Source organism: Vespula pensylvanica, chromosome 4 (assembly GCF_014466175.1).
Source record: "Vespula pensylvanica isolate Volc-1 chromosome 4, ASM1446617v1, whole genome shotgun sequence".
In the NCBI taxonomy this organism is placed as follows: Eukaryota; Metazoa; Arthropoda; class Insecta; order Hymenoptera; family Vespidae; genus Vespula; species Vespula pensylvanica.
This window is the reverse complement of record NC_057688.1, coordinates 80637-98657: the sequence shown is the minus strand read 5'-3', so window position 1 is coordinate 98657 and position 18021 is coordinate 80637. Positions and strand designations below refer to the sequence as shown.

Below are 18021 nucleotides of genomic sequence, written 5' to 3'. Positions count from 1 at the left end.
TTATATCAATAAAAATATTCATTGCATGATAAATTTTATTTTGCAATGAATTTTCAAACTCTTATAAAAAAGAAAAGTATGAATTTGAGACCATCTAGAACAGTTACTACAGATACTTTTGGTAGAAGATATGAGATTGTGAATGGGGTAAAGAAAGAATTAACACAAGGTTTACCATTTGTTGTCGATGAAAAGCCTGATATGCATATTGCTTGTATTATACATGGTTTATTTCTTAGTTCACAAGATCCTGCTGTCAGTATAGAAATACTTAAGGAATATGACATAAAACACATTTTAAGTGTTGGTATTAATCTGAATCTTAAATTTAATAACATAGAATATTATCACTGTGAGTTATTAGATTTGCCAGAATCAGATATACTCTCACCAATAAAAACATGTATTAATATAATACACCAAAATCGTCATGAAAATATTCTTGTACATTGTAATGCAGGAGTGTCCCGCTCACCAACTATTGTTATTTCTTATTTGATGGCTTTAGAAAATCTTTCATATGATGATGCATACGAAAAAGTTAAAAGTAAAAGAAATTGTATCAAACCTAACAGTGGATTTGTTCAACAATTAAAAACATTAAATGTATCAGATTTACTCGAACAAGTTTAAAATGTGATATTACATATTGGGATAGAAAAGAAGAACTCCTGTGTAACAATAAATCAGTTATGTAGTATATTCTTACAATAAAATTCACGTGTTTCGACATTATTTATCTATGTGTACAGAGAATGTAATAATTACAATTTTTATATTTATAACTCATTAGAAAAAGTATATTCATGCACAGCTTCTATCAAACTCTTAGCCAAACTAAGTATGTTAAGATTTGCTAATTCTTGCTTTCTTATATTTAACCATGCACTGGGATGACATAGGTCGCTATACCAAGTAAGCTTATAAAAAGTACTGTAAATCTAAAAAATATAAGTGAATTTCTGCATACATGATACTTCTATTATCATCTTTATAATAGTAGTATTATGTACTTATGTGGTACCTGTTATACATTGATTATATTTATTAATATAGTTATTATCAATATATGTCTCTCTCTCTCCCTCTGGCGCGCGAGAGCACGCGAGACTTTTTCCTAATATTCAAATTCCTCTAACAATTGAAATGAGCTGTCTTGAAGAAAATAGACAAGGCACTTGAACCGAATATTTTTTTCTTAGCTAGTTGGCCTCAGAAATAGTAGAATGCAGGTTTGCACATGATACATTAAGTGATGAATAAATAAATAAAGTCTTCTAACGAAATGTACTTTATATCTTCTTTGACCTACAAAATATTGACGATTCTCAACAACGGCGTTTCTGCATCTCATATTTCAGTGGCTATAAAAGAGCGCACGTGCGTGTCAAGGCTTTCTAAAGATTGTTCCTCCAACGCACAATATTATCTTTAAAGCTTTCAAGCAAAACCAGTAATAAGTAGTGTTACATTCTCTCTCATTAACTTTTTGTATAATATATCGGAATTTAGGGATGCAGAGAGCAGCCCTACCAACTAGGTAACAAAGTATGAAATTACAATAAGATCTAGGAACGTTTTCCTTAGAAAGACCTTAAAGCTTCTTGATACGCATGTATTTTTCCATAGTTTTCTAATATCATGATGTGGTTTAAAATTGATTTCATTAAAGTTTAACACAACAAAAAGAAGCAATTTATATACAAAAATATAAATAAATTAACAAAATATTATGCCAGACAGAGTGAAAAGTTCACTCACACAATCTAAATGAATAGACAATCTGAGAATTATATAATACACAAAAGACTACCTTCTAAGAACCCACAGCCTTAAGTACAACATATCTGTACCTGAAAGGCATATCAACAAAAATAGTTACAAGGCTACACATTTCATTGTGTATAAAATCATGTGCTTCCTGTATCTCAATGTATATGCGTAACGTGGCAACAAAATTATAATGTTTTGCATTGCAGTTACAGATACATAGGACATTGGTGTGAATTGTAAATATAAACATCATCGTCAAACGTTATGTAGCAAACCAGTGTCAAAGTCCAATAGAGTGGCCAGGTCGTATGCAGCAACATCAGTAATGGAATAGGGAATCACCCAGAAGGGCGTATATACTTTTATACTGTTTGTCAGAGGAAAATTACCTTATAATGACTTTCTAGAGATAATTCTTAACGTTTAACACCCCAAGGACCATCAGGGGCTACAATTGGTACATGAGAATATCCAGCGAATTGTGGAAACTCTTCAACACTCGCAGTATTTGGAGCATTCTGTTGCCTTTGCTGTTCCCAAGGACCCCCTTTCACGATAAAACCAGACTCACTTACATTGTTAGTTAAACCTCCATCATAGTGGTGAGGTGTACGCAGATTTTCGCGATATTCATTTTCTAATACATCTTGCATCTAGAATTTAAAACATAAATTTTATATATTTTCAATATTATATTTAAAGATATAAAATGCAGGACACATACGTATTCTTCTTCTAAGTTTAGAAGATGATCTTTAGCTTGAGCAACATTTTCTTCTGCACCCTTTATTGTAACAACATTAGGATCAGGATCAGTTTTTCGTGGAAATTTAATATCCACTTTGTATTCGTCCATTATTTTACGAATATTTCTGCCTTTTGAACCAATCAAGCGTGAATGTACAGCAGCGTTTATATGTACTTCTTCTTTTGTTAATCGATTCTACAGAAAAATAATACCTGATAATAAAATTTGCATCCATCAAATTTGTTATTTATCAACACGATTTAATCTTACCAATTCATTAACTATTTTTGTTATATCATCACGCGCACTATAAGCATTTTTTTCGTAACCAGTAATAGTAATGATATGCTCTTCTGGATTACCTTTGCGAGGGAAATTAATTTGAACATCGTGATCACTACGTATTTTGCTAATAACGGCTCCTTTACGACCTATTATTTTTGGATGATATTCTGGATCAATCTCGATCTAAAAATATGCAGTACGTTAAAATTATTATTATTATTATTATTATTATTATTTTTTTTTTCTATGAAATAATAATATAAGAAAGATATAAAATATTGATTATTATATATTTTGTGTGCGTATGTGTAAATACATATTACTCTAATATATTAAATACCTTTAATTCAAAAGATTTAAGTGCTCTCTCCTGACGATCAGCTTCTAAAGATTTGCACTTTTCAAGAATTGCTTGTTTCGCATTTTCAACACACGATGGTGTTCCAGAAATCTGATCAATGATTTTTACGTTAATAATGATATCTTTATAACTTAAAATTATGTAAGGAATCGTATGAATATATTTATGAAGAATATACCTTTATATAATCAAGTTTTTCTTCTGCAGGCGATAACATAATACGAACATCATACATATTCATTAATTCTCGTACATCACGACCTTTCTGACCAATGATTGAACGATGAAAATTAAATGGTACTGGTACCTGAAAAAGACAAATTTTTATTATATGATTATTAACGAAATTTTTTTGAAAGATATTTAAAAGATGCTAACCTCGATTGTTATAGGTACAAGATCGAGTAGTGCTTGTTTAGCAGCAGCTACATTTTCTGGTTGACCAGTGATACGAATTATATTACACACAAGAACGTCTGAGAGTTCTCCATTCTCACCATCAATTTTTTCAGTAATGTGATGTTTTTCTATTAAATTATTTAATAATATATGTAATAAAATATATATTTATATTTAATTATACTTATATGCGTTTAAAACAAATATTTAATTATTTTTACCAAATATATCACGATCAGGAAATTTGATTTGCACGTCATATTCAGATACAATAGTTTGAACTTTATGGCCTTTAGCTCCCATTACAGTACGATGATGTTTTTGAGGTATTATGCAGTTTACTGTTACCATGGATTCCTGCAAAAATAATGTAATATATTCTTCGAAAGATCCATTTTTTATTTAAAATGTCTTTTGTAATGAATAATAACTTTAAGAAACGTACAAAATAATATTATAACTTACTAGTTCTCGAACAATTTCCTGCATTCGTTGTTTTGCAGCTTCAATACATTCATGTGATCCCTTAAGAATTACGCGGTCGCTATCAACACCTGCTCTTGGAAAAGAAATTTGTACCCCACCGCACTCATCAGCAATACGATGTAAAACACCTCCTCTTCTTGCTACAAAATGTCTATGATGTTTAGGGTCAATGTGTATTTCACCCTCAGTGATGTTATCCTAAGACAACCAAAAATATTATTTAGAAATATTAAGTATATTGTTAAAAAATATTGATAAAATCTTACAATTTCGTTAATATTTGCTTCCAATTCAACTTTAGCTTTCTCTACAGCCTCTTTTTTACCCATAATAGTAATAACTTCTTTGTCTTGATCTTCTTCAGTCGGAAAAATTATACGGGCACCTGTAGATTCTCTTATCTAATACAAAAATTAATTCACATGTTATTTTGATTTTCAAATTATAATTATTACACATAAATATCCGCTTGAGAATATTACCTTTCTGATATTGGCACCATTTTTTCCAATAAGAAACTTATGGTGTTGAACTTTGGCACGAACTTCAACAGAATAACTCGTAAGTTGTTTCTCATTAGTGAGTTCTAACAGTTGCTGTTTTGCTTTCTCTACGTCCTCTTTTGGACCTCTGATACTCACCTAATTAAAATATAATAATTTTATTTCTTTTTTTTTTTTTTACATTTGTATATTTTCATTACTGTATACATTTTTATCTTTGATACAAATATAAAAATATGTTATACAAAATTAAATGGTTTGAGTGACACAATAATTAATATTTTATAATTCAAACAACAAATTTACTCTTATATTATTTTGGAGCATTTCTTTTTTGCAAATTAACTACGATAAGAAATGTTTCGTTTCAATATGATTTTTTAAAGTAGTTTTAATAAAAATTTACAAAATATTATTGAGAAAAAAATACCTTGATAGAAGAAGTGTTCAAACAAATTATAAAAAATCTGCTCAATTAATCAATCTGATGTGTTCCTCGAAACCGTTTAATTTTGTATGAAACATTTGTTTGTACCTTTGTTACATACCTAGAAAATTGCATGCATTGATTTCAAAAGAACAACTTACATTTCTAATATTTATTCAAAATTATTTGTTTACCTTATCACTTCTGCTTTCAGCAGTAGGAAATTTAATTGTTACACCACCACAATCTTCCATAATAGAATGTATTAATTTACCGCCAGTTCCAATTAAGAAATTATAGAACTTTGGTGGTATTATAATTTCATCGATCACAATATTAGCCTAATAAACAAAAATGATATGAAGTGTTAATAATATTATTCAATTCTTTGCGTTTTCATGTTCTTATAATATATACCATTTCATTTTGTATTTTTTGTATCATTTCTTTAGCTTTTTCTACGTTTTCTTTCTTTCCAGTAATGGTAATAACATCACTTTTTTCACCTTCCGCAGGTAAATCAATTTTCGTTTGTGTTTCTTCTCGTATCTAAACAACATTATGACAGTATAAAGAAGAATTAAGGTTACATTTCTTTTCTTCCTTACTTACCTTTTTGATATTAACACCACCCTTTCCAATTACAAATTTATGAAATTGCTTGAAAATGGGAACTTCTAATACATGATTGTTTTCATTCAGTTCTTTCACAAGTCTCATCAAATATTTATGGCACTTATCAACATCTTCTTTGGGTCCCCTAATTTTAACAATATCCCCTTTCTCCCCTAGAAAAAGAATTTATATATACGTAATATTAAGGGATCAAAGGAAGATTATATGTTAAAATAAATGAAAAAATAAAATACATAATATTGGATACCTGGACTAGGAATTACAATTTGTACTTGATTAAATTTGTCTCTAATCTCTTTAATATTATCTCCTTTATTGCCGATAATACTGCGATAAAAACGATGATCTATTACAACATCTTTTTCATTTTCGTTCTCTAATTTCTTAATCATCTCCAAGAGTTCCTAAACAATTAAAATGTAATAAAAATTTATAAATACATTTTAATAAAACAATTACTGTAAAAGGATATGTGGTGCGCGTACACACACACACACACACACATACTAACCGTTTTGGCTTTCATTACACCTGCAACGTTGCCTTCAATACGTATTACATTACTACCATCATTTTCAGAAATGTTGATTATAACACCTGTACCTTCTTTAACACGATTTACTGGAAAATATAGGTTTATTTCAATATTACGGATTAACAAAAAGCAAGAAAAAAAATGTAAAATTCTTACCATTGCATCCATTTTTACCAATTATGTGTTTATAGAATCTAGGATCAACATTTAATTCTGTGAAGGTAAGTTTTGACATGAGGTCATTAACCATAAGTTGAAGTTCATTTTGTGCCTTTTCAACTTCTTCTGGAGGGCCTTCAATTTTAATTTTATCCTCCTTACCAGTAAATTCTACGTTTACTTTAGGCATTTCTTGTGTAACTTTTTTTATGTTTACACCTTTCCTTCCAATTATATATTTGTGTAGCCAAACAGGAGCTTCTACTCCAGCCGTTCGTACACTGTTAGCTTTTTCGTAAACTTTATCTAGTGCTGCATATAAAAAATAATAAAATTATAACACGAAAAACTAAAAATTATAAATATACAAATTACACAGTTGTTAACATAAGCACTTAATAATTATCTTACCTTGTCCTAATTTTTCTTGTGGACCTCTGAGTGTAATCGTCCCAGTTGCGGAATCCGGAGCTGGCATTTCAACACTTACACCAGTTAATTGTAAAATTTCAGCTATAGTACTACCACGAGGTCCAATAACATATTTATGTTGTGATTTGGGAACTTCAACTGAAACTGTTGTACACCTTCTCTCCTAAGTTGGAAATATGATAAACATTAATATTCAACTAATAAGTATAATAAGAGAGAACAAATAATAAATATTTATATTTATAACATTATACCATATCTTTATAAATATTCTCTATTTTTTGTTTAGCCAACAAAACACCTTCCTTTTCTCCAGCTATAGTTATTTCATCATTTTGTACAGAGGGTGGAGGAATATTAATGCGAGCACCAGTTTCATTCATCATTGCATTTAAATTCTCATTATGTGCACCATATATAAAAGGATGATAAATTTTTGGCATAGTTATCCTTTCAAAAGCTTTTCTAGACTAAAATATTAATATAATGTATATTATATATAAATGCGTATAACGTTTCAAAAGATCTATGGAATTACATGATTACCTGTTCATCAGAGATAACTCTGATTTCATGTTCAGCTTTTTCTATCCCATCTTTAGTTCCTGTAATTGTTATTATGTCTGATTGATCTTGTACACCCGGTACATTAATTTTTGTTGCAGTTGTTTTTTCAAGATCTTTGAGTCTTTGCCCTTGTTTTCCAAGAATCCAGCGATGATGATCCTTCAGAATATTGATTTGTTTACTTGCCTGAAATAAATAATTATAAAAGTATAAATTAATAGATAAAGTAAAGCTACTACATCATATTTCTAAAAAATTTAAGTGAAATTAGAAGTCATACTTGAGTTTGAAATGTTGTTAAGATTCGTCGTTTTGCCTCCAAAACTTGACTTTGTTTACCAGTGATTAGGAATGTAAGAGACTGGTCTTTCGAAGTTGCTATTTCGATAATAGTATCTGTCTCCTTCATGATTGCTTTACATGTTCTAATTGATTCACGTTCTCCAAATTTATCACTATGATCAAATTTACGTTCCTCTCCTGGTACGCGAAATATCTATAAAATAAAGAAAAAAGAAATTTGAATAAAATCACATAAAACAGAATTACCTATATAACAGAGTGACATATGATGATTCATAGTTTATAATCAATTGAAAATGATACCTGGGTAATTGTTATACGCCCAAGTTGCATATTATTATTTAAAGAGAAACTATTTAATCTCCCAATGCTTGAAGCTGATTCTGGGAGAACTGGGAATGTTTCATCGTAGGTTGGTGGGTCATAGTCCATTCCCTCTTCCATTACTGATTGCTGCTGCATATTGGGATTGTCCTGTTTCGTGCCAAGTCCTTACAGTAGCACTATAAAACAAAATAAATCGATGAATGATAATAAATATAAAATATATATATATATGTTGCTCTTTAATTTGTATATACTTTATTTTATTTATATAAAAGATATATTTATTTCTATATATTTCAAAAATAACAAAAAAAAAAAAATTAATAGGATATATAAACACCAATAAAATACAGAGATATGATGAATAATCAAATATTGAAATAAAATCAACTTATCTCTATAATTAATACTTTTTGAATCATAGTTGCTTTATTATTATGTATGTAGCTTAATAATATTTATTTTCATGATCATTACTTCATATCAAAAAACATAAAAAAACTAATATACCTAGTAATTTTTATGTTATTTTATATTACACGTGTAAAAATATGTTTCATTATAATTACTTTATAAAATCATTTACGTTATAGCATAAACTTTGTAAAAAGTAATAAAATATAATAGAACTAATGAGAAATCATTAAATAGTTTATTATTTTCGTTTTTTATTAAAATCATTATAGATAATCTAATTAATTAATATATTATAATACATAAATATTTTTCTAAGATATATTTTTATAAAATTCTTAAATACAGAATGAAGAGATTAATCAAGATATAACTTATATTGTTTTTTAAAGACATTGCCTGATTTATTAATTATTTTATTAATTAAACAAAGCAAAGAAATAGATTATATATATTATTAGAAAGCAATTTCACCAATAAAAAAGCATGGTCCAAAAATAGAATTTATGACTGAATTAAATATAAATATATAAAGTAACAAAAATCTAAAACGTAATGGCAACTTTTAAAGATAAATTAAAATGACAAAAAAACATTAATATTCCAAAGCTACAACATGCTTCTTATGTTGAAATATTACCTTGATAATTATAGATAAATCTATAGAGATCTCTGCATAATATGTTTTTTATATTCCTTTCTCTTTAAACGTTAAAAGAAAGATATTTTTTCGAAAGAAGATTAAATAAATTAACTCGAGATAAAAAGCAGCATGTCAACAATCGGAGGTTGAAGAACTAACCACCATATGGAATGAAGTATTCACCTGACACGTCACGACTTCACTAACCTCTTCCCATACGTATATTTGAAGAATCTTATTCTGAATTACGAAACGAAAAATTTTCTATTTATTACATAAAACTCCAGTTCTCAATTTACCATTGTTAAAATTAGACTGACCTATGTTCATACATATAAGAAATGAATAATGTCAAGAAAAGTGTACTTACTCTACCGTAATCGAAAAATCCGGCCAAGTAATAAACGTGTATTAGCTAGCCAGTTTACCGATGATCTGCCTGAAACATTTCAAGATCGATGAATGTTAAATACGAAATAGTATAATATATATAATTAAATTAATGCTTGGTAAATGATTTTTTAGAAGCAAAAAAATCCACAACGTTCCTTACCGGTCACGTAAAGTGAAATGTAGTAAAATCAGATAAATGCTCAAATGTTGCCTGCATGCAAAAATTCTGCCATCGCATTAGTCGTAGTCTTTTATACATTCCGATGTGCTATTACACTTTCCGACCAATAAGAACGAAGAAACGTTATCGATGACCAATTATAATTTACAGATATTTAATTGAATTCATTAAAATTAATTTAAACTATATAAGTTAACTCGAAAGCATCATTTTCTTGTGACCAATAACAATGATCAATTAACTTATTCTAACCAATCATAATAGGAGAAGCGCGAAACATTCCTATTTCTTTCAAACTCCTTTGATTAATTTCATAGATATTACACAAATAAAACTATATAGAAAGTATTATATTTTTATCTATATTTTGTAAATAAAAGTATTTACTATACGCATTCTTTTTACTTGAAAATTCTTTATACATTTAACGTTATATACATAAATAATCATGCATACATCTTACTTTATTGTTTTATTACTTGTTTGTTATAATACAATTATTATTGGTGGAGAAACAAGCCAGGTCTATCAATGCATTAGCTCATGAACGAATCGTTAGTAAACTATAAAATTGATAGCACCACGGATCACTAGCCAGGGATTTATTAGATCGAAACTTTAATTTCTTTTGGTTTTGACCTTGATTTAGACCTTGATATTACGTTTAAATTTCAATGGAGTTTGATAATTGTTCAATTTTTTTCGATTAACTATTACAACGGTTAAACGTAGAAAAAGGTAATTATATAAGTGAACGTATCCCAAAATTTCTTATATCATGTATTATTGTAGTTTTTATTCTTATTTCTTTATATTAGCCTTCTTGATTAATTCGTCTATAATATGTTCATATTTATGTAAGTTTGGGTTGAAAATTTATTGTATTGAAAATTATTCGAAGAAAATGTAATATGTGAATTAGATATGACAGTAGATTTTAATATATTAATTTAATATATTATTTATATGTATATAATATGTATATGTAATCAAATCAAAAATATTTTTCCATGACCTCAAAAGATCTTTTCTCTAATGCTTATTATTCAAATCATGTTTCGTAATACAACATTCATTGCAATTGAGTAAATATATATATATATATATACACACACACAGACACACATTTTAGCAAGCTATCATACTCTATAGACATAAGCCTAACATAAGAGTTTAAACGCACAAATGTATACGCCAATCGGTACCTCCATGCAATGCTTTTATGCATCTGCCAAAAATGGCGTCCGTATGTGAGATCTCCGATTGGTCATATACTCATATGCATGTGCATATATATCCCTCTCTTTTTCTCCCTCTCTTTCTCTCTCTCTCTATCCGTTTGTAATGGAACAGCTTGTGTGATGGCCTTAAGTTCCGTAAACGCAACGCGAGAAGATTTGTGATATTGTTCTCTGCGAGTCTACGAACTTTACGACGTAGCATTTCGTACGATGGCATCTGCTAAGAAAAAACAAGACGAGAAAAATTTAAAGATATTACGCGAACTGGTTTCGCTTCCGGGAAACAAAGAATGTTTCGACTGCCATCAACGAGGACCAACTTACGTCAACATGACAATCGGTTCTTTCGTCTGTACATCTTGCTCTGGTATGCTGTAAGTACATGTTTTTTAAAAATTATTATACTCGCTTGGCCCATTATTTCTATGAATTAATATTATTTGATAACGCATTCCATTGTGACTTCTATATCTTTCTGTCCCCTTTGGTTTATCGCTTCTTCTTCCGGATAACGGATTGCGACACCAGCATTTTTCTTCTCCACAATGCTCTATCATTTATTTTTCACGAATATCGTTCTCATTTTCCCTTTTTCTGATTTTTGTTAGATAATTAAAAGAAATGCTCTTGCCATTGGATGCAAATAAGTCTTAACTCGTTTTCTGAAAAGGATGTAGATAAGGTACATGTTCGAAATTGACCAAATATTATCCTCTCAATTGATAAGTATAGTATCATTGATACAAATGCATAGTTTATAAATGTGCATTATACATTTTTTTTGCATAAGTATCAATAGTTTCCTTTTATCCAAGCAACCAAAAATTAAAATAAGCGTTAAATTTTTTTTCATTAATTTGCTTATGACTAGTATTAAATTTTGTATCTTTGAAAAGTATATAGAAAATAATTATTAACAAATATCTCTATTATTACTTTTTTTTGTAGATAAGAATATATATCATTTAATCATAGAAAATTTTCTTTTAAAATCATGCATGGGCTATATATAGTTTATAAATTTAAATAACAGTCTTCATAACATATTACAATTTATATCTTTAAAAAAAAAAAAGAAAAAACACAAAACAATTAACATGGAATGCTAACAATTTATATCTTCTAGAAATATAAACTTTATAGAATAAAATGAAGAACGAATAAAAGTGGCAGGTTGCCAAAAGGGATATACATATACACACACACACAAACATCACAATAACATAAACAGTACATCAGTTTATACAATGTACAGCAAGATGATGAAATTATGTTCTTACCATTACCATTACATTCTTAATATTAATTCAAGATTGATTTTCGTTAAAAAGTATGTTGTATTTTTGCACTCTTTCACAGACGGGGTTTGACACCACCGCATAGAGTAAAATCAATTACCATGGCAACATTTACCCAAGAGGAAATAGATTTTATAAAAGAACATGGTAATGAATGTTGTGCAAGGATATGGTTAGGTTTAATGAACTTGAATTCATCACTAAATTCAGATATTAAAGATGAACAAAAAATGAAAGATCTGATGAATGCAAAATATGAATTAAAGAGGTATTATTTAGATCCGTCCTTAGCAAATCAAAATTCAACTCAACAATCCCAGTCTATAAAACAAACCAGCATTCCACGGGTTCCTCTTTCTGGAACATCTACCACATTGCCAGTAGTGGCACAGAAAATCAAGAATTCAGAACCAGCTAGTACGAATAACTTTACATCAGACTTTGTAGCTGATTTTAGTAATGTTCCTGAACCTTTTCATACCACAGTGCCTGTCAATAGGCTGAATCAATCAGTTACACCTCAGCCATTTTTTGCTAATTTTGACAATAATCCTGTCTTCAATACTTCTAAAAGTATGTCTATTTTATTTACTTTAATTTCAATAAACATATTAATAGTAAAAATGTCATTAATAATAGCTAGAAAAATTTTAATAAGTTTATTTTATTTATAGGTACAGATATGTCGACTACACTTAACATGAGTGGAGGAAATTTGCTAACGGCAAATATGAATGGAACTAAAGTGCCTCCATCAGAAGATCGTTATGCGGCACTCAAAGACTTAGATTTTTTGATGAAACAAACACAACAGAAAGAAGAAACAACAAAAATATTAACATCGACATGGAATGCTAATAATTTCAATAGTAAGAATATTTACAAATTGTATACAAAAGAAAAGAAATGTACACAATGCTTTGTGTTTCAGCAACAAATTCTATATGGAATGCAGATAATCAAACAACACATGTAATTTCAAATCCATTTACAAGTACTGATGTATGGCGACCATCTGTTAATGTAATAAATAATAATATGCAGCCAGAGAACTCTTTGTGTAATCCAATTAATCCATTCAAACAAGTGCAATTTCCTGTAAATAATGGTAAGTTTTAAAATGAAAATATACTTTCTAAAATATCATACAATACATGGAAAGATATTTATTTCGTTATTATTATTAACTACTTCAAAAGCCATTTTGTATGTGTGTGTATGATCATTCGATCGTTTTGGTCGCATTTTATGTAATATCAAGTGATCCGAATGGTACTAATATTCAAATAACGTATTATAACATATTGATATTATTTAACTCGCATAAATGAAATTTATCTTAAAATACAGATTCACAATGGATGGGTATAGACTCAGCTAATAACAGAGATACTGTTCAATTTAGTCAGTTAACACCACCATTAACGAATAGAGTTTGGCAACCAACTGTTCCAGCATATCACGCGAATCCGTTTATGGCAAGTAATCAATTTCCTACTCTTTAACTTTTACATCGTTAAATTTATTTTGTTTACTATATAAATTAATTTTCTATATTCTTATATTATAAAGTCTAAAAACATTGTTTCAGGTGGGTACAGGTGTAAGCACTATAACAAGAAATTCTAAAAATCCTTTCTTATGATTATGCGAACATAAATTTTTAATAGAGCTACGAACAAATAATGCAAAGTACTAAAATATTAAAACAAAAACTTTAGATTAGGAAGATTGTTTATATTTGATCTTATTGGCTATTAGCGTTACTAGCTTTTATTCCTAGGAGCACCAATCTCTTATTTGTATAACTAAAGTAATACTTTTATTTATGTGACTATAATGTACATGTTTAATAAAGATAAGCTTTGTTACTAAATTTATATATTCACTGAACAAAAAAAAAAAAAAAACCCTAATATAAGATTGGTTCTTTGTGGTTTTATATAAATATAATTAATCATTTATTCATAATGTGGTAAAGCAATAAAGTACAAAATCCAACAAGGGTATACTCAAAATAAGCAATGGAACGGTAATATATGTATATGTATATATATATATATATATATTACCTGGCACACACTTAAATACGGTTTATTTAAAAACTTGTAATAAATACAAAATCACAAATGAACACGTTGTCTTTGTCGTAATTTAATACCAATAGATGATGTGTAGAGATCCACTTAATAGTTCGTAATTGCACGATAATTGTTATTTGATCATTATTCTTGCAGTCTATATTATGTGTAGTTATATGATATATTATTAATCATAATAACATGGTCGGTGGTGTTGTTGTACAATCACACGTGGATATAAGAAGCCTTTTATCAACTAGTCAAATGTCACAGCTGCCATATGATATTTTTTTTTTCTTCTGCAGAGTTTGGAAGCTCCAACAAGTATAAGAACTGCTAATGGCAATTACTTAGAATAATAAATTATTTATCAGTATAAATGGAGAAACAATAAAGAATCTCTAATACATGAGTTGACCAATTATGTTAATCATTATGTATAAACATACGAGCTGTATGATATTGATATTACTAGGCAGGCATCGCGTATCGAAGTGATACATCTCAAAGCGCATGGACTTTTGCATGGCACGAATTCATCTAGCAACCATTACTGCTAGGATTGCCTTTTGGTAAAGGACGCACCAGATATAATTTTTCGCCTTGCTTGTTGGTATAAATAGGTGCTCGTTGATAATGATCTACCAACTGATCTAATGTGTGGAATTTCCTCTGGCCAATGCAATATAGTGCTCCTTCTACATGTACCCTAAAATGCTTGTTACGTCCTGGAGCTTTTAAGGACACAGAATAATCTCCCATCTAAAACATAAGTAAATAAAAATTATTTTCAATATTTTTTTTTATATTCATTGTTATGATTTATAAAAGATGATCATGAAGTTTTATATTTACATTAGTTTCGCTATCTCTGATTAAAAAGTCACCATCGTGACCATGCTGATTGAGTAAAGTATCACACTGCGATCTTGTAATATTGCCATAATACCAAGGTTTTCCAACAAGATGTGGCCTATCACCTGGATCTGGTCTTCGTTCGAGAGAATCATTTGCACTAATTTCATTACTCGTTACGCCACGATCGCGGTATGGTTGTGTTAGATATTCACTGAGTTCTTGAAGATAATTACGTGGTACAAGGCCTATTTGCCCTTGACTATTCCTTGCTTTGTACCACTCAGGATCTGCTGGAGGACGATCGAGAATTTCCAAGCGATCACCTTTTTCAAACGACAGCTCTTGATCATTGTTTGAAGAAAATGAATATAATGCAACTACAATATCAAGAACATTTTCTGCCATAGCATATGTATGAAGAGTATCATCAGCATCTCCTTCTTCTTGAGTATAATTAGATGGGAACCACCCAGCCTGAGTACCACTTTGACCTCTCCACCAACCATCATTGCTTTTCTCAAGTATTAAAATTCTGGTGCCTTTGACAAGTGATAATTCGTCTGTTTGCTGCGCTTGATAGTTATATTTAACAACAGCAGTACCTATTGCTTCGCTTGGATCAGCTGGTAATCGTCTAGCCATAATTGGTGATTCTACAGCTCGAGAAGGTGAATTACTAGATGGTAATGTTTTAGAGCCAGAACCCTTTTTAACTTTTTTCTTAATACTGTCAAAAAGAGATGGTTTTTCTTTTTTAACATAATTGCTTGGCACATAACCAGCTTGTCCTCTAGCACTTTGTACTCTCCACCAGTGCTTGGAATCATCGAGCAATAAATAGCGCTCGTTTTTACGCAGATCCAATTCTTGAGCTCCTTGTGCTCCATAGTCGTACTTGGCGACAACGTAACACACGTCGTCCTGACTTGTTTTGCCTAAAATGTATTATGGAAATTATTTTAATATAAACTTACTGTATAAGACCATAATCAAAATTTGCTTTTACAAAACGAAATTAAATTTATTTTTACAAAATTTACCAAATATTGCTAGAACTTGCTTAGGATAATGTAGTGCAAGTAAAGCCATTTACATTAATTACTAATAAATTCGAGTTTTAGCATAAAATAAAGAACTAAAATCAGATATATAAGATTATTATCAATATAATTCTTATCTATTCTTAAATTAAACATTATGATCAAATAATATACATTTTTATTAAAATATGTTTACATAAAATCTTTACTAATATAAAGCATTAAAAATAAATGTACAAATAAAGCAATGCATACAAGAATGAAAACGTACCATGCTTCATGGCTGCCATGTGCGAAAAGGGGAAGGAGATATGTATATAGAGTGTGTATATGTGTATTAAACTGTGCTATGAGTAGCTGCTACAGATGTACTACTCGGATTGTTTGTAATTCTGCTTGTACTATGTTGGTGACGTATGTGCAGCAGGCATTCATTCCTCAGCTTTTTTGTTTATTGATGATAAACTTGGTGATCTCTTTGTTCAGACTCCATCGTTCTTGCAGGTAGGGCAAGCAAGCGCATTACCACACTTTGAAGGAAATAAAATAACAATTATTATCTTGAAATTACAAATAAGAAATTACAAAAATCATAACTTTTATTATTGAAAATATAACTTTCATTTAAAGATACAACTTATATAATACATGTTTTGCTTATTAAATATATATAATAATTTATTTATCATAAAGCATGCATCTGTAGCAATAGATGATATTTTATATATATATATTACAAAGATTTACAATATTTTGTACCAATGTCAGTTAAGATAGAAACGATATTTAAGATACTTTATCATATATACATATAATTTTGTTTTTATGACTTTCCAAGTATATTTATATTTTAACTGCAATAAATAAAATTTACTCTAAAGATAAAAGAATTATTACGTGCATGAACAAGGCAATATTGTACAACTAAATTTCTAAAAATGAAATTAATATATTGATATAATAAGCACATTCCTAAATTTGATGACAAAAAACATTGACTATATTATAAATTCTATATAAATATATAATATAAAGAATGTATGATTCAAACGAAAATTAAAATTTTTTCAAGAAGTATAAGTGATTTATTATAATGTACAGTATGTAATTCATAATATTTAAATCGTTTATTTATTAAAAATGGTATACATTTGAATTAAGATAAAATTTAAATTAAAAGAGAGAAAATAAGAAAAGTAAATATGTATTAACTGTCTCAAGAGAGGTCGACAGGTGCAAAATTATTGAGGCATAACGAAAATTTTATATATATATATGTGTGTGTGTATATATATAATCATAATTCTTATAAATAATAAATTACGACAGGATTTTGCAATATACAAAATAATATTAACACGCGTAAAATTGTCTACATCACGAAGAATCGTTAAATCATCTATTTTCGTGCGATTTCATCGACTTACCGATTTTTAAACTTGACATATTCCTGCATACAGCTTCTAAAATCGACGTTTGTTACACGGATTGTTTTCCCCCACTCCGGCCCACAGCCATGAACAAGAACGAAATACAGCGTATGTAGGATTAAACTTTAGGGAAAGAGAAAAAAGGGAGGGAGAGGGGTCGTCGGATAGGATGACGAGGGTACAAGGAATCAGGGAATGATTCCGAGGACCGTACAAAACTCCATCCACTGAACGATGTTGATCGTTACTGTTTTTCTACGAACACCGCACCGCATAGGAGGGCAACGACTTTTTCTGTTGAACCATAGAATCTTCTTCTACGGTTAGAACCTTACCAATGATAGACACGAATATCTAATGCTCTACCGATTCCTCTGCTTCAATTAGTTTATGCGGCCCCTCCCGCAAAAAAAGGACAGACCCACCCTCGGTATAGAAACACCAAATCTATGTTCAGGTAGCCGAGATTACTGACTCTCAGTTCTCTATTGACAAATGCGA

At 29.3% G+C, this 18021-nt stretch overlaps 4 protein-coding genes across 8 annotated transcripts; 2 read left to right on the top strand and 2 right to left on the bottom strand.

Annotated features, from left to right (window-relative positions):
* Positions 1–45: 45 nt before the first annotated feature.
* On the top strand, positions 46–1286 carry LOC122628350 (dual specificity protein phosphatase 19-like). The gene has a single exon (XM_043810570.1). The coding sequence runs from the start codon at positions 46–48 to the stop codon at positions 631–633; it is 588 nt and encodes a 195-aa protein (XP_043666505.1). The 3' UTR covers positions 634–1286.
* On the bottom strand, positions 677–9638 carry LOC122628348 (vigilin). Its single transcript, XM_043810568.1, has 23 exons — positions 9552–9638; positions 9369–9437; positions 7918–8117; positions 7592–7807; positions 7291–7497; positions 6999–7214; positions 6724–6907; positions 6310–6624; positions 6130–6239; positions 5866–6022; positions 5595–5770; positions 5400–5531; positions 5177–5323; positions 4535–4693; positions 4319–4453; positions 4032–4250; positions 3788–3923; positions 3546–3694; positions 3346–3474; positions 3147–3257; positions 2792–2989; positions 2498–2716; positions 677–2426 (listed from the first exon to the last, which is right to left on the bottom strand). Exons 3-23 carry the CDS (start codon positions 8074–8076, stop codon positions 2190–2192), a joined length of 3711 nt encoding a protein of 1236 aa, XP_043666503.1. The 5' UTR covers positions 8077–8117; positions 9369–9437; positions 9552–9638; the 3' UTR covers positions 677–2189.
* A 530-nt stretch (positions 9639–10168) lies between these two features.
* Positions 10169–13987, top strand: LOC122628405 (arf-GAP domain and FG repeat-containing protein 1). Of its 4 annotated transcripts, none has more exons than XM_043810676.1 (7): positions 10169–10310; positions 10926–11187; positions 12173–12684; positions 12786–12980; positions 13043–13219; positions 13462–13589; positions 13703–13987. In XM_043810676.1, exons 2-7 carry the CDS (start codon positions 11024–11026, stop codon positions 13754–13756), a joined length of 1230 nt encoding a protein of 409 aa, XP_043666611.1. In that variant the 5' UTR covers positions 10169–10310; positions 10926–11023; the 3' UTR covers positions 13757–13987. The 4 variants fall into 4 exon arrangements, with proteins under 4 accessions (XP_043666611.1, XP_043666610.1, XP_043666613.1 ...); XM_043810677.1 differs by lacking the exon at positions 10169–10310 and adding an exon at positions 11422–11495 and having other exon boundaries at positions 11054–11187; XM_043810675.1 differs by lacking the exon at positions 10169–10310 and having other exon boundaries at positions 10755–11187.
* Positions 13988–14189: 202 nt separating this feature from the next.
* On the bottom strand, positions 14190–17990 carry LOC122628406 (cytoplasmic protein NCK1). 2 transcript variants are annotated; one of them, XM_043810679.1, is made up of 4 exons: positions 17518–17990; positions 16362–16620; positions 15048–15985; positions 14190–14954 (listed from the first exon to the last, which is right to left on the bottom strand). In XM_043810679.1, the coding sequence occupies exons 2-4, from the start codon at positions 16378–16380 to the stop codon at positions 14733–14735; spliced, it is 1179 nt and encodes a 392-aa protein (XP_043666614.1). In that variant the 5' UTR covers positions 16381–16620; positions 17518–17990; the 3' UTR covers positions 14190–14732. The 2 variants fall into 2 exon arrangements, with proteins under 2 accessions (XP_043666614.1, XP_043666615.1); XM_043810680.1 differs by lacking the exon at positions 16362–16620.
* Positions 17991–18021: the final 31 nt, after the last annotated feature.

Bases quoted from the DNA above. Each gene is read 5' to 3' on its own strand.
- LOC122628350 (XM_043810570.1), top strand. From the start codon at position 46: ATGAATTTTCAAACTCTTATAAAAAAGAAAAGTATGAATTTGAGACCA.
- LOC122628348 (XM_043810568.1), bottom strand. From the start codon at position 8,076: ATGCAGCAGCAATCAGTAATGGAAGAGGGAATGGACTATGACCCACCA. The intron at 6,625-6,723 runs GTAAGATAATTA...TTTTATATGCAG, and splicing joins ACAAGAAAAATTAGGACAAG to CACTAGATAAAGTTTACGAA. The intron at 4,694-5,176 runs GTAAACAAATAA...TATTTTAATTAG, and splicing joins CTGAAAGCAGAAGTGATAAG to GTGAGTATCAGAGGTCCAAA.
- LOC122628405 (XM_043810676.1), top strand. From the start codon at position 11,024: ATGGCATCTGCTAAGAAAAAACAAGACGAGAAAAATTTAAAGATATTA. The intron at 12,685-12,785 runs GTATGTCTATTT...TTTTATTTATAG, and splicing joins TGTCTTCAATACTTCTAAAA to GTACAGATATGTCGACTACA. The intron at 13,220-13,461 runs GTAAGTTTTAAA...CTTAAAATACAG, and splicing joins GCAATTTCCTGTAAATAATG to ATTCACAATGGATGGGTATA.
- LOC122628406 (XM_043810679.1), bottom strand. The intron at 14,955-15,047 runs GTAAATATAAAA...CTTATGTTTTAG, and splicing joins TCAGAGATAGCGAAACTAAT to ATGGGAGATTATTCTGTGTC.